The sequence below is a fragment of the Bidens hawaiensis genome, unplaced genomic scaffold (genome assembly GCF_021521415.1).
Source record: "Bidens hawaiensis isolate Kalapana, Puna unplaced genomic scaffold, B.hawaiensis_p1.1 tig00038992_1, whole genome shotgun sequence".
NCBI classification, from domain to species: domain Eukaryota; kingdom Viridiplantae; phylum Streptophyta; class Magnoliopsida; order Asterales; family Asteraceae; genus Bidens; species Bidens hawaiensis.
This window is the reverse complement of record NW_027496843.1, coordinates 32,447-47,531: the sequence shown is the minus strand read 5'-3', so window position 1 is coordinate 47,531 and position 15,085 is coordinate 32,447. Positions and strand designations below refer to the sequence as shown.

Below are 15,085 nucleotides of genomic sequence, written 5' to 3'. Positions count from 1 at the left end.
TAAGGCCAACAAGTATTCCTCTTCATATTATGCGGCAAATTGGATTCCTTAGATAAAGTTTCTACAGCCTTTTGGGAATGTCCTCTAGCTATCAAATTTTAACCCTTTCATTTGTCAACCCTTGTAAATATATTTAAAATTCTAAAACCATTTCATCATCCCCTCAACTTGTACTATTAAATATCTAAACAAGCCTATATAATCACCAAATATCTTTGTGATCACACAAACAAATCAGCAAACAACAAAAAACAATAAATCAAATATTAACTAGAGAGTAACAACAATGCCTACGATTGAAGGTTCACCGGGAAGCTCCATGCATGGAGTGACCGGCAAAGAAGCAGTGATGGCCTTCTCGGTGGCCTCTCCGGTGGTGCACACCGATCGCACTGCGAAATTCGACCTACCGGTGGATTCCGAACACAAAGCAACCGTGTTCAAGCTGTTCTCATTCGCAAACCCTCATATGAGAACATTCCACCTTTCGTGGATATCATTCTTCACCACCTTCGTCTCCACCTTTGCCGCGGCTCCGCTGGTGCCCATCATCCGGGACAACTTGGACCTGACGAAAGCGGACATAGGGAACGCGGGTGTTGCGTCCGTCTCGGGTAGCATTTTCTCCAGGCTGACCATGGGAGTTGTCTGCGACATGTTGGGGCCTCGCTACGGCTGCGCCTTCCTCATCATGTTGTCGGCTCCCACGGTGTTTTGCATGTCGTTCGTGAGTGACGCGAGTGGGTACATAGCCGTCAGGTTCATGATCGGGTTCTCGTTAGCGACGTTTGTGTCATGCCAGTACTGGATGAGTACCATGTTCAACAGCAAGATTATCGGTCTGGTGAACGGGACGGCGGCCGGTTGGGGGAACATGGGGGGAGGTGCCACGCAGCTCCTAATGCCGGTGTTGTTCGAGATCATCAAGAAGGCTGGAGCGACACCGTTCACGGCTTGGAGGATTGCATTTTTCATACCAGGGTGGTTTAATGTAATTATGGGCATTTTGGTGTTGACTCTTGGCCAAGATTTGCCTGATGGTAACCTTGGTGCCCTTCAGAAGAAAGGTGATGTTGCCAAAGATAAATTCGGCAAGGTAAACTTTCTCATATCATATCATAACATATTTTTATCTACTTTAAATTTTTTGATGTTTAATTTCTCCCTTTTTTTTTCATTCAGGTTTTATGGTATGCTGTGACAAACTATCGGACATGGATCTTTGTTCTTCTCTATGGTTATTCAATGGGCGTCGAGCTTACAATTGATAACGTCATTGCTGAATACTTCTATGACAGGTATATATAGTACATAAGTAAGTTATTATTATTATCAAAAGGACGGTATTCACTTTTAATTGATTTATGTTTGTAACTATAGATTTGACCTAAAGCTTCACCTTGCTGGAATCATCGCGGCATGCTTCGGAATGGCAAACCTTCTAGCTCGTCCCTTCGGAGGTTTCACATCGGATTACATGGCAACAAGATTCGGAATGCGAGGTCGTCTCTGGAACTTGTGGCTTCTTCAAACTGCCGGTGGTTTGTGTTGCCTATGCCTTGGCTTAGTCAACTCCTTGCCCTTAGCCATCACCTTTATGATGCTCTTTTCCATCGGGGCACAGGCGGCATGCGGTGCCACGTTCGGCATCATTCCCTTCATCTCCCGGCGTTCGCTTGGTATCATTTCAGGAATGACAGGGGCTGGCGGGAACTTTGGATCAGGGCTAACCCAATTGATATTCTTTGCCAATGCATCTTTCTCAACAGAAAAAGGGTTGACATACATGGGTATCATGATCATGCTTGTTACAATTCCTGTGAGTTTTGTTCACTTCCCACAATGGGGGAGCATGTTTTTTCCTCCTAGTCAAGATATTGTCAAAGGCAGTGAAGAGCATTACTATGAATCTGAATGGACGGAGGACGAAAAACAGAAGGGGATGCATCAGGCAAGTCTTAAGTTTGCCGAGAACAGCCGCTCCGAGCGTGGCAGGAGGGTGGCATCGGCTCCAACACCACCCGAGAACACTCCCAACCATGTTTGATTCACTACAACTTTCAGATAATAAAAGATTGCATGTTTAGTTGAATAGCAACCAAAAGAAGCAATACATGCAATCAAGAAGTCTAAGCTTGGTTCATGCATATGCTGCCTGATTTAGAAATATGAGGGTGCCCTAACAACCAAAGGGATTCTGGTTTCTAAATCTTATTTGAAAACAAACTTGTTATAAGTGTCTGTTTGTGAGTCATAGCTCTATTTTTCAAAAACTACTTGTTTGAACAATAAAGTAAATGTATTTCATGCATACTCGTACCATTGTACCAACATCAATAATACAGTTTTATCTAGCATTATATCTGATTCGTTGAAATAATTACTAACTTAAAGACTCAAAAACGAACACATTAACAAATTGCTAGCCACTTATAAGACAATCAAAAATTCACAGGCAATGCCTAGAAAATACCGACCAATAGTGCAAGTAAAACTATTTGTACTAAGACTTAAAAGAGTTAAGAAACCATTAAACCAGGGAAAGGAAATTACACAAAAAGAAGGTGTAAGACTGTATGTTATGGTGAAGGTTAATTAATACAAAAGTGATGACACCTCAGTGTCACATAAACAATGGGGCATTAACTAACAAATTCAAAAATCAAGTGTAATGAATGATGCTTAGTTAACCAAAATATGAATCATTTTACAATCATTATTATTCTCGTTTAAATTAGAATAATACATGATATATATTAAAAAAATGGAATTCATATAAAAGTTGGTTATGAACCGCTTCACGATCTTGCTTGATTTTTGGTCGTCGTTTAAGCGGTTGTGAGGTTTGACCATGTTCAAGTAAAAGTTGGATCTTCACACAAACCGTCAAAACTATCACCTTTTCTTGTGAGAATTCCATGTTTTTTTATATATATTTGTGAAGATTAGGAGAGATTTGGATAGATGAATAAAAGTATTTCATATAATATGAGGAGAGAGTTCTTTGTTTAAATAGTTAAAAGTGTTTTTTTTTTATTTATTAAAATATAGACGTTGTCTATATTGGGAACACATAAAACCAATTAAGCAATCTCTTTTTTGAAGAATGTGAAGGAGCATGGGCCATTCCTTTGGCGTGACCTCAACCCCCATATTTTTTTAGGTCAAATGGTGTTTGGTTTTGGGTGCATGCAATGGTGAGAGTAACGCCCAAAAAGTCTATGATAAATTTTAATCTATAACATTTAATCTAAGAGTATTCACAATGAGTTCTTTATATTATATATTATGTTAGTGTATTTCCCATTTTTAGGTGTGGTTGTTAGTGGAGAGAAGATAAAATATTACTGTTTATATTTAAATTTAAAGAAACATTGTTTACCCTTCATAATATATTAATCTTTTTTGAAAGTGGTTTTAACAGGAGAAAGAAAATATAATGATAAAGATATAAAAAAATTTATTATTTAACTGAAAAGGAAGGAGAAAATAGTGATTTTTAATATAATTTTAATTTTAGAAATAGAGAAGAAAAATGCTCTAACACCTTAAGCTCCATAGAATATTTTGAGGTTTTTTTTTAAAAGGGTGTTGGTGAAAAACTATTTATAGGATATGCTGGCCTGGAGATGCACAACAAGTTGTTTCCTCACCATGGTACGATCTGGGCTGGAGATGCATGCATGTCTTCGTCTTCTATTCTGCCAAGAGTGGTTACATTATTTTCTTGGTAGAACAATCCTTGATTACATGTCTTTAAAGACTTAGTTCCTCCAATTACTTTTTACCATTTTCTTTTCCCTGATCAAGGCTTTCCTTCTTCGATCATTATTGGGCTCACTTCTTATTTCCTCCTATAAGCCCATTGGTGGAGCCGGCACACGGTAAGTCCAATTACAGGATAGGCTCTTCAGCCCCAACACAAGTCTATTATTCTTATTATTTATGAAAAGGGTAATAGACTTGTCCTGGCCCATTTCAACCTGTTGGCTCAACCCATCTCCCTTACCCTGTACTCTCTAGGGACAATCTTTTCATATGTGAAGTGTCTCTAGTGGCAGGAACATGGTTGGTTTTGACATTCTCTCTGGTGGGAGAAAAAGACATTATAAAACGTGTGTTTCTTTTTTTCTTTAGTGACTGGATTATATATCTCTTCAGGTTGTTAATTCTTCTAGTTTGTGTCTCTTCCACTTATCCGGACGTTCCTCGATGTTGGGTTGGCTCCTCCCCCCGGCTGTCTGTTATCCTTTTTATTTTTGATAAGAGTAATGAACTAACCTAATCCTGCCCCATCTTTCTCACCGCATCCTTTTTATAAGGGTCATCCATCCCCTTTAAGACAATATCCTCTTTTTATACCAGCAACAGGCCGGTATGAAGAGACCGGAACAACCTTTAACCTGTTCAAGTGGCCAAACTTGTAATATTCCAAGTGATAAGAAAGAAAGACACGTTTGATTCCCATGATCTATGCCTGACTCTCTCTGCAGCCCCTTACAATGAGAGGTGCACAAATCGGGTTTTTTCTAATACCCGGGTTTGGGTATGGAACCGGTTTCGGGTATGATCGGGTATTGAAAAATCTGGTATTGAGAGAAATCGGGTAGGGTTTGGGTAGGGTATTGAGGAGAAAAACTCAACCCTATGTACCCGGGTAGGGTATAATCGGGTTCAGGTATTGAAACCGGGTATGTGTCCGGGTACAACCGGGTATTAATACCCGGTATTGAATTTGTAATTTTTTTATTCATTTTTTAATTTTTTAAAATTTAAATTTGCTTTGTAATTTATAAAAATAATTAAACTATATTACAAAAACTATAAATCCACTTAATTACAACTTATTTACTTAGAAATATGTATTTTACAAAAACTAAAACATAAAAGTTGTGAAGTGAACATAAAAATATACAATAAAAATTCACATATTATTTCGAGTATTAGAAAATTGGTATCGGGTATCGGGTATAACCAGGTATCGGGCATAGGGTATGACCGAGTATAAATCGGGTACAGTTCCGGGTACGGTTATTGACCTCAAAATGCATACCCTATCCATACCCTACGGGTAAGGTCGGTTCCGGTTTTGGGTATAGAATACTCGGGTATAAAAAAACCGGTTCTGGGTATATTTTTCGGGTCCGGTTCCGAGTACGGGTTTTTTTGTGAACCTCTACTTACAATTGTATGTGCATATATTCAGTGGCGGATCTAGATAATAACTTCAGGGGTAACGTAAAAAAATTAACTGTACATTAAGTTTTTTTCCGGTTTCACGTTTACCGGTGCCTAATTGCGTGTTTTGCACGTAACGGAGCCCAATATAGGGTTTCGCCTGTACAGGTGTCTAGTTACGCGTTTGGCATATCCCGGGTCCAACTTAGTGAAACAAGCGTAGCGACGTCCGGTTAACCCATTTGCAATGGTGGATAATGGGTCGCCCCAAAATAACCCAAACTTGTTTGCTTATTGATGTTGTAAAATTATTCAAACTTATTAACATGTTAACACAATAATTTTATTGATATCTTTTAATCATATCAAATACGTATTGTTAATGAGTAGTTTTAGTGTTTACTCAACAAAAATATTACTAAATACAATATTTAGTTAAATAAGAAATTAAAAGACAATTGTAAACCAAGAATAACAGATAAAAAAAATCTAAATCATTTAACTAATCTAACAACAAAACATATCATTTAAACATATTATTTTTATCTATTCAATTTAACTTGAATATTTGATTAACAAGTAATGTGAAATTTTTAACTATAAGGTGATTTAAAATTCAAATCAAATTAAATGTTATTATTTGTAATTGTGTTGAATTAAAAGGGGTTAATAATAAATTTGCTTATATTTTATCTATTTTTTTAATTAGCCCACGTTTCTTTTCCATCTCTCTCTCTCCCTCTCTCTCTCTCAAGATATCATACTTCATGGATTCTAATTTAATTGCAGGTTTTTGTTAACTTTAAAATGTATATTTGAAAGGTTTTAAAACCCTTTTAGGGGTAACATAACATAATTCAGGGGTAACATAATATCTAAAACGTAAAAGATAATTAAAAATTTTCGCTTCGTCGGAAAAGTTGAGGGGTAGCGGGTGCTACCCCTCACTCTCAAGTAAGTCCGCCCCAATATATATTGATTTCATAAATTACTTACAAAACTAAAATAAAACCAAGAAAAATAATCGTCATTCCCAACCCAACCCAACCCAACCCAACCCTAAAATACTATCATCATCCTAGCTTCATATAAGTAACTTAATCTTATGGTTGGCGCTACACTTTTTTCCTCGCCAATCACCCTCACCCCCTACCATCCAATTTGCATCATTGCCCCCATATGTTACTACTGTAGGAGTTTTAATTTGTAATTAATTTTCCTGCTGATTTAACCGATTAATTAATTGCTAGTTATATAATTAATTGCCCAAATATTATATGCTCTTTCTAGAAAAGTTGTGTTGTTTCAACAAAGCGCTGTAATAGTTCTCTACGTATTCATGGAATGTCTTTGTAATATATGTTTATGAAAACTTTTTGTTTCATTTTGAGTACAAGATTTTTAAGTATAGAGTAACATACTAGTTCTTGTTTTCTTTTCAGATTATCCAATTAAATACCCGAGTGAGTGTTTTTGAGACAGGATGTCAGTCATGCATAATGATTTTGATCTAGAAACACCAACAAGAAGAAAATCGGCCCATAACTATAGGAAACCTCCTTGAGATAGGTTTCAAATCTAAAACCATAAAGATCACAAGTCATAATCATCAAGCTCAATATCACTGAACTAGAAGACCCATTACAATCCTACTTCTAGTAAGGGTCATTTTTGCTACTTGTAGTAATTAAGTACTATAGGAAATCATTAAATTAATGTAATTTGTAACATGGGACCTTCAAATTGCGACTACAATGTCATTTTAATGATGTGGAATCTGAATTAGCAGTTGACTAAACTTTTAATATTGTCAAGTTTGATTGCGTGTCATGACTTTAAAATTGATTTAGACTTTCTAAATTTCAATGACGTAATCCTTATAACTTTTAACATTAAATTTTACTATTAGTTTTTTATTCTAATAAATCTAAATTACTCTCTAACTCAGTTTCAATCTGGAACTTCATCTATAGGACTGGCTTTGACACATATCGAATTCACTTTCTGCTTTGTAAGTTCATTTGATGTTTTAATCTAATGTTATATATGATAATATGAAAATTAACATTATATATAATTAAAAACTAACTTGAAGTTTGGTTCTTATTGTTTTGCCACTAATTTCTCAAATATTACCTTTTGTTCTCAGAGTGTTTTACTTTTACTTCCTTAGAGTTTTATCGTTAGTTTTAAACGTATCTTCCACCTAAGTTTTAAACATTTACCTTTTGATAATCAATTTTGGTAATAAAACTTTGGTTCAATCTACTTTATCACAATATTTTTGGCCTTATAACTTTGGCTACAAACATTTGTCACAAAACTTTAAACTTTCAACTTCGGCCACACAAAACTTTATACTAACTACAATTAAACTTTTTTTACTTTTAACTTTGATCACGAGACTTTTACCTTAACGACTTGAGAAAATACCGACTGAGTTCCATACCAACTGAGTTCCAACCTCGTCCCCGCTACATTGCGTAGTAGCTTTCAAGCATGTAACACTTTTAACATGCTCGGCCACAACACAAGGATATAAATACTTGTTTATGTATCAAAGTTAACATTGTATATATATAGAATTCGATAATCAAAGATAAGATACTAAGTATTTGTTTATTTATCAAAGTTAACATTGTATATATATAGAATTCGATAATTATAGATAAGATAATTTCTTTATCATATTAGTTTTTTGGAAAATTTAATATTTTTGTTGACACGAGACGGAAGTGAGAAAAATATGTTTGATACGCTTTAGCAAACCGAGCCAGCTCCATCATACCCGTTTATGATCGAGCTGATTTCTAGCGATCTGTTTATAGATGAATTTAGAAACACAAAACTAGTCATCAAGAATTTGTGTAAAGGTAGATAAATGCTTATTTAGTGTCCGCCTGCCTCTCGTGTAGTTGACCAAAAGTGAGTTGCTTAATCACATATAGCTGTACCCAAAATCAGAAGCATCTAGCTAGTATAGTATATTCTATATGTTGCTGTAAACTTATCTTAATTTGTGGTAAAGATCTTTTGGAATATCCGATAAGGCCAAATACTATTCCATTTCATCGTATGCGGCAAACTGGATTCCTCAAAAAAGTATCTACAACCTTTTGGGAATGTCCACTGGCTATCAAATTTTAACCCTTTCATTTGTCAACCCTTATATACATATTTAATATCCTTATACCATTTCAACATCCCCTCAACTTGTACTATTAAACTTATTAACTTCATCTATATATAACAATATCTGAAAACATATAAGAAAACAACAAAAACATAAAATCAAACCGTTAGAGGTCGAATAACAGCAATGCCTGCGGTTGAAGGTTCTCCAGGAAGCTCCATGCATGGAGTGACCGGCAGAGAAGCAGTGATGGCCTTCTCGGTGGCGTCTCCGGTGGTGCACACCGATCGCACTGCGAAATTCGACCTACCAGTGGACTCCGAACACAAAGCAACCGTGTTCAAACTCTTCTCATTTGCAAACCCTCACATGAGAACATTCCACCTCTCATGGATATCTTTCTTCACCACCTTCATCTCCACCTTCGCGGCCGCTCCACTTGTCCCCATCATCCGCGACAACCTGGACCTCACCAAAGCCGACATAGGGAACGCGGGTGTGGCGTCTGTTTCGGGTAGTATTTACTCCAGGCTGGCCATGGGTGCGGTTTGTGACTTGTTGGGGCCTCGCTACGGTTGCGCCTTCCTCATCATGTTGTCCGCTCCCACCGTCTTTTGCATGTCTTTTGTAAGCGATGCTAGCGGGTACATAGTCGTCAGATTCATGATCGGGTTCTCGTTAGCTACGTTTGTGTCGTGCCAGTACTGGATGAGTACCATGTTCAACAGCAAGATTATCGGGCTGGTGAACGGGACAGCGGCCGGTTGGGGGAACATGGGGGGAGGTGCCACGCAACTCCTTATGCCGGTGTTGTTCGAGATCATCAAGAAGGCTGGAGCGACACCGTTCACGGCTTGGAGGATTGCATTTTTCATACCAGGGTGGTTTAATGTAATTATGGGCATTTTGGTGTTGACTCTTGGCCAAGATTTGCCTGATGGTAACCTTGGTGCCCTTCAGAAGAAAGGTGATGTTGCCAAAGATAAATTCGGCAAGGTAAACTTTCTCATATCATATCATAACATAACATATTTTTATCTACTTTAAATTTTTTGATGTTTAATTTCTCTCTTTTTTTTTCATTCAGGTTTTATGGTATGCTGTGACAAACTATAGGACATGGATCTTTGTTCTTCTCTATGGTTACTCCATGGGTGTTGAGCTGACAATTGATAACGTGATTGCTGAATACTTCTACGATAGGTATATTATATGTTTCTATTGATTAATAACCGTATATTCTCTGGGCCACTTAATATAACTTATCATTTTACGTACAAAAGTGTTACTTATACATAAAAAAATGATGATAAGAGGTTAATTTTTATTTTAATATTTGAACGGAGAACATACACCGACTAAAATATAGTCCGATAATTGTTACTTGTAAAAAAATGAAAATGGTGGGACTTGAACTGTAACAATTTGAATATGGTTTGTTACTAGCTAGGAAGAACACTTTCTTCATTATATAATACGTTTCTGTATTGGTTTTTACAAGATTTCTAAATGATGAAAGTTAATATTAGCATGATTAATAAATTGGGTTGAACTACTTAGTTGACAATAAACTAAGTTTATATATTCATTAGTTAATTAACTTGTAAATTAATTTGTAATGACGTTTTCAACTTACGATGTTGGGAACAACAGGTAAAGTTGATGCAGTATAAATATTGAACTTTTAAAAACAGTGAACGCAATGAACGATAATCAAATATACTTAAAAGCTAATAGTCATCTAAAAATTAAAATTTTACATAAAAGGTTAACTTATTTCTTGTATTTGTTTATAATAATAGATTTGATCTAAAGCTTCACCTTGCTGGTATCATTGCGGCTTGCTTCGGAATGGCAAATCTTCTAGCTCGTCCCTTTGGAGGTTTCACATCAGATTACATGGCAACACGATTCGGAATGCGAGGTCGTCTCTGTAACTTGTGGCTTCTTCAAACTGCTGGTGGTTTGTGTTGCTTATGCCTTGGCTTAGTCAACTCGTTACCATTAGCCATCACCTTTATGATGCTCTTCTCAATCGGAGCACAAGCCGCTTGTGGTGCTACATTCGGCATCATTCCATTCATCTCTCGAAGGTCCCTTGGTATCATATCAGGAATGACTGGGGCTGGTGGGAACTTTGGATCAGGGCTAACCCAATTAATATTCTTTGCGAATGCATCTTTCTCAACGGAAAAGGGGTTAACGTACATGGGTATCATGATCATGTTGGTAACAATTCCAGTGAGTTTTGTTCACTTCCCACAATGGGGGAGCATGTTTTTCCCTCCTAGTCAAGACATCATCAAAGGTAGTGAAGAGCATTACTATGTTTCCGAGTGGACCGAGGAGGAAAAACAGAAAGGAATGCACCAAGCAAGTCTAAAATTCGCCGAGAATAGCCGGTCGGAGCGTGGTGGAAGGGTAGCATCGGCTCCAACACCACCGCAAAACACCCCCAACCATGCTTGATTTCATACAATTTTCATATGTTCTTTAATTAAGCGTGGTTATTTGATAGCAACAAAATAAGCAAAATACACAATCAAGAATGACCTAGTTTCATATTTTTCACAAACAAACATGCTTGATCTAGCAATATTGGGGTGCTCAAACAACCAAGGGGTTGTGGTTTTTATGTCTAATTCCATAGTGTATTGACAAAGTGTCTGTTTGTGAGTCTGGCCTTTGAAAAACTTTGTTGTTTTTCAAACTATTTATACAATAAAATCAATGTTTTTCATATGTATTTGTACATCCAATATTTATTAATGGTATACTTTTTGTCTAAAATTAATTAAATTAATTATATGTAATTCGTTGATAAAGATTGAAATGATTAATTTATATAAGAATGATGTGTGTAAACCGGTATATAAATTTTTAATATTCACTCCATACATATTCAAATTAAAGGTGAATAAAGTTTTTTTTATCTTGGTATTTACCTATTTCTTTAGTGGTTTTTATTCTTTTATACTAATTAACTTTTGAGTTATTTTACAAAGGATCTTTATTGTAGAAAGCGTAAGAAAGAGGTATGACCCTTAATTTCACTTAAAACAAAAATGTGGCGGCATAATTGTAAATAGACCAGAAAAATATATGTGTAACTCTCGGATATGGTGATTCAAGACTGTTTCCAGCAACAACGGTGGAGATGGGTCAACTGTGAGCCAATCGATCAAGTAACCATAAAGATATAAACGATAAGAACAACGAAGCTATGATTCCGGTAAACGACTTTTATTACAATAACGATTAGACAACTTCGTCCCACCATGGAGGAGCCATCCCCGGGGTGGTGGCTCAAAATACAAAATAGACTGACACTAACAATGAGGCCTAGTTCCCTATTTATAGACCTTTGAGCCTGGGTCCACCAAATGAACCACCAATCGTTAAAGAACGCCTGTACTTTCGAAGAGATTGATCCATGGAGGTTCACATACACCGCGTCAACATTCTCAAAGAAGCATTTGACATATTTGCAACTCCATCATGAAGATTCGCATGCTTCCATACAAGTTCGCATACGCTATTGTTGTAGTTTTGCAGAGGGAATTCTGCGAAACTAGCTTCTTATTGCGAAATTTCATGAATTATTAAATCCTCCAACTTCGCAATCTTCAATCCACTTCACACTCTAAGGATCGATTAATTGATCATCCTCAAACCTACAACCAACAATTATCCTCCTCCTATGATGATACTATCAATTTATCACAATATTCAATGACAGCTCGCTGATCTTCTTCCCAAGTAAGCTTCTAAATATCTTTATGAAACCATACATATATGTAGAGCATGATTCCACTGAAATCTTTGAAGTCTTCATTTGTTGTTCCCCTCCTCGGATGTAGCCCCTCCCATGTTTAATTGGTCAAGGCCCTGTATCTTTCAGTTAAGGATAGATAATATATGTCATAGGCAATATATAAGGTTTGAACTTTTGGTGAGAGACTTCATCTTCAGCAATAAAAACATCATGCTCTTTACCCTATAATGTATGACACATATTGGATAATTCATAAAACAAAGCATATGATTCACAATCCCACATAGTTGTTGGTTAAGAAAGACACACTTATCGTTATCGCTATCATTGACCATCACATTAGTCAAGTCAATGCCACTGATAATCTTCAACGTTCTCATTATTTGTAAGCCCCTCCGTTTGACGGCATAAGATGAGAATTTAAACCAATTAATATAGATTGAGTGATGTCATTAATATGACAACTTGATCTTCATTTCTATGAGGATTATAATAGTATAACTGGAACCGAACATCACTTATTTGCACCAATCCCATGAACAAAAATGACCAAGATTCGGAAACCACCAGGGTCTAGAAGCAGGAAAAGAAAGTTTTTGTACTAAACTAACATGATTGACCAAGCATCGGGGACGAAAATGATAATTTACTCAAAAAAATTTTATTTTCATATCACTGTAGATGACACTAGTACAGAAAATGACCATTTTAAAAAGGTTAAATAGCGTTAACATAGCAGTTTCAAAATCGTTTTAAACGAAGCGTTGCAAAATATAATTAAAACGGTTCCAAAACCGGTGTATATCCTAGAAGATATTAAAACGGGTAGTAACCGGTGTATATTATACTTAACAACGGGCTGGCAACCGTTATAAATATTTATTTACAACGAGATCTTAACCGGTGTAAATAACCTAATACAACGTGTTGTTAACCATTGTTATTAAAGTATTTACAATGAACCAACACTGTGTAATGAAGTGATTACAATGGGCTACAAACCGGTGGTCTTTATAAATACAACGTTTAACGAACCAGTGTATTTATGTTTTTACAATGGCTTTGTAACCGTATTAATAATGGTTTAACAATGGAAATACAACTTCCAATGGTTTTACAATGGATAGACAACCGGTGTTTCTATTGGATTTACAACGAATTGAAAAGACAACTGGTATTTTTATGTTTCTACAACTTTTGCGAACTGGTGTTTTTTATTAATAAAACGCTATTGAACTGTTACTCTTATTGAAAGTATATACAACGGTGTACATATTTACAACATGTACATAATTAAAATTATGCAATCATCAAAATATATTAATTAGCACCAAAAAAATATATATCATTTACATTTAAAATAATATATTAGCATCTTTACAACAACATTTAAGCATCTTTAAAATCGTCATTCCCACTTTGATGGGGTGGTAAGGTGGTTAGGGTGTTAAATAGGAGGTCAATGGTTCAAACTCCACAACATATAAATATTAAGTCGTTCAAAAAGAAAACAACTTTTCAATTCCTCATCTAACTTATCATTTTCCATCCCTTGATTTTAGGTAGTGTAGGTCCTAAAGATGAGATATACAACAAGTTCTTGAAACAATCTCACTTGTGAGCTAGTAGAAATCACTCACAAGCAACCGAGATCTCAGATCTTGCTTTGTGTTTTGGTTATTGTCAAAAGTAGAAAGATAGATAACGTTAGAGAAAATATGTGAGAATTGGTAGTATTTGAAAAAGGTTATCGAATGAATGGGCATGCTTCACTATTTATAGAATAATAACGACCCAATGGACTTTGTTTACAAAGGGCCGAGCCCAATCATACACGATTTTACAAAAGCTAACAAAATACATCATGAAATTAACGAACAAATACAAAAGACTTTAATACACAAAATGGGCTCTACAATCTCCCTCTAGTCTTTTAGTATTTGTTGTAGCTTTTGCATTTAGTCTGTCTTGTACTTGAATGGGGAAATCATAGTCAAATAGTTAGTTGTCAACAAGATAACGAACAAAGTTGTTGAACTTCCCAACTATTGCATATGTGTTGTTCTTCCCATGATCTTAAAGAGTACCCATATGAGACCTGTACAAATTCAACAAATCTTCCTTGCTGAGACCAATCAACTCGTGTTCGTCGAATACACGAAGTGGATGCATGGACTTGCAACATATGACTGCTTCACCGGTATCATTATCAAATTCCCAGCAAAGGAAATCATAAAGCATGTTGGGTGTAAAAGGTTCTCCATGATATATTTCACGACCCTCCTTAGGCATTTTGTATCTCCATTCCATTTTTCCTTTGTCGGCAACTAGATCGATCTCAGTCAGATGCAGTCCCTAGTTAAGCTTCAAGTTGGGGTAATCCTGCTTTGACTGTCTGTGCAAGTACCGCTTGAACCAATTGTCAAGCCTTTTCTCATCAATTCTTTCACCAGCTTCCCTTCGGAAGAAATTCATTACAAGTTCGGACAGGGAATGCATCTTAGTGTAATGCATGTAGGTGATGTCGCCATTTTGACGCCTTATTGCACGAGACTCATGGTGAGCATGCCATTTGGCGTATCAGATGAGTGAGTCATCATGATACGGATAGTTTCTGCAACGAACATTGTCTTCTGAAGCAATGCAACTTCTTCTTACTTTGTTTTCGCACAGCATCAGCATCAGTATTTGCTAGAAGAGCAACAACAACTTGATCAAAATCTCTAACTTCTTGTTCCGAAGTATCTGGATTTGGTAAAAATTGACGAGTCTTCATAGCCAGAGTCATGTGTCGTATATTTCTAATATGGTTGGGTACATATAAGAGAATTAAAATAAAATACAAACCTGAAGTCTTCATCCAAACCCGCATCTTGATCTCTTTTTTTCTTAGCGGCATCTTCACAGATGTATCATAACATGGCATATCATCATGTGGAGTAGTTTGTTTGCCTGTTCCACTACCACCACCAATACCTCCATCGTCACCGTCATTATTT

At 36.2% G+C, this 15,085-nt stretch overlaps 2 protein-coding genes across 2 annotated transcripts; both read left to right on the top strand.

Moving 5' to 3' along the window:
- Window positions 1-246: 246 nt before the first annotated feature.
- LOC143590783 (high-affinity nitrate transporter 2.1-like) lies at window positions 247-2,062 on the top strand. The gene is made up of 3 exons (XM_077071153.1): window positions 247-1,096; window positions 1,183-1,298; window positions 1,381-2,062. The coding sequence occupies exons 1-3, from the start codon at window positions 287-289 to the stop codon at window positions 2,045-2,047; spliced, it is 1,593 nt and encodes a 530-aa protein (XP_076927268.1). The 5' UTR covers window positions 247-286; the 3' UTR covers window positions 2,048-2,062.
- A 6,400-nt stretch (window positions 2,063-8,462) lies between these two features.
- On the top strand, window positions 8,463-11,126 carry LOC143590782 (high-affinity nitrate transporter 2.1-like). The gene is made up of 3 exons (XM_077071152.1): window positions 8,463-9,307; window positions 9,399-9,514; window positions 10,114-11,126. Exons 1-3 carry the CDS (start codon window positions 8,498-8,500, stop codon window positions 10,778-10,780), a joined length of 1,593 nt encoding a protein of 530 aa, XP_076927267.1. The 5' UTR covers window positions 8,463-8,497; the 3' UTR covers window positions 10,781-11,126.
- The last annotated feature ends 3,959 nt before the right edge of the window (window positions 11,127-15,085 follow it).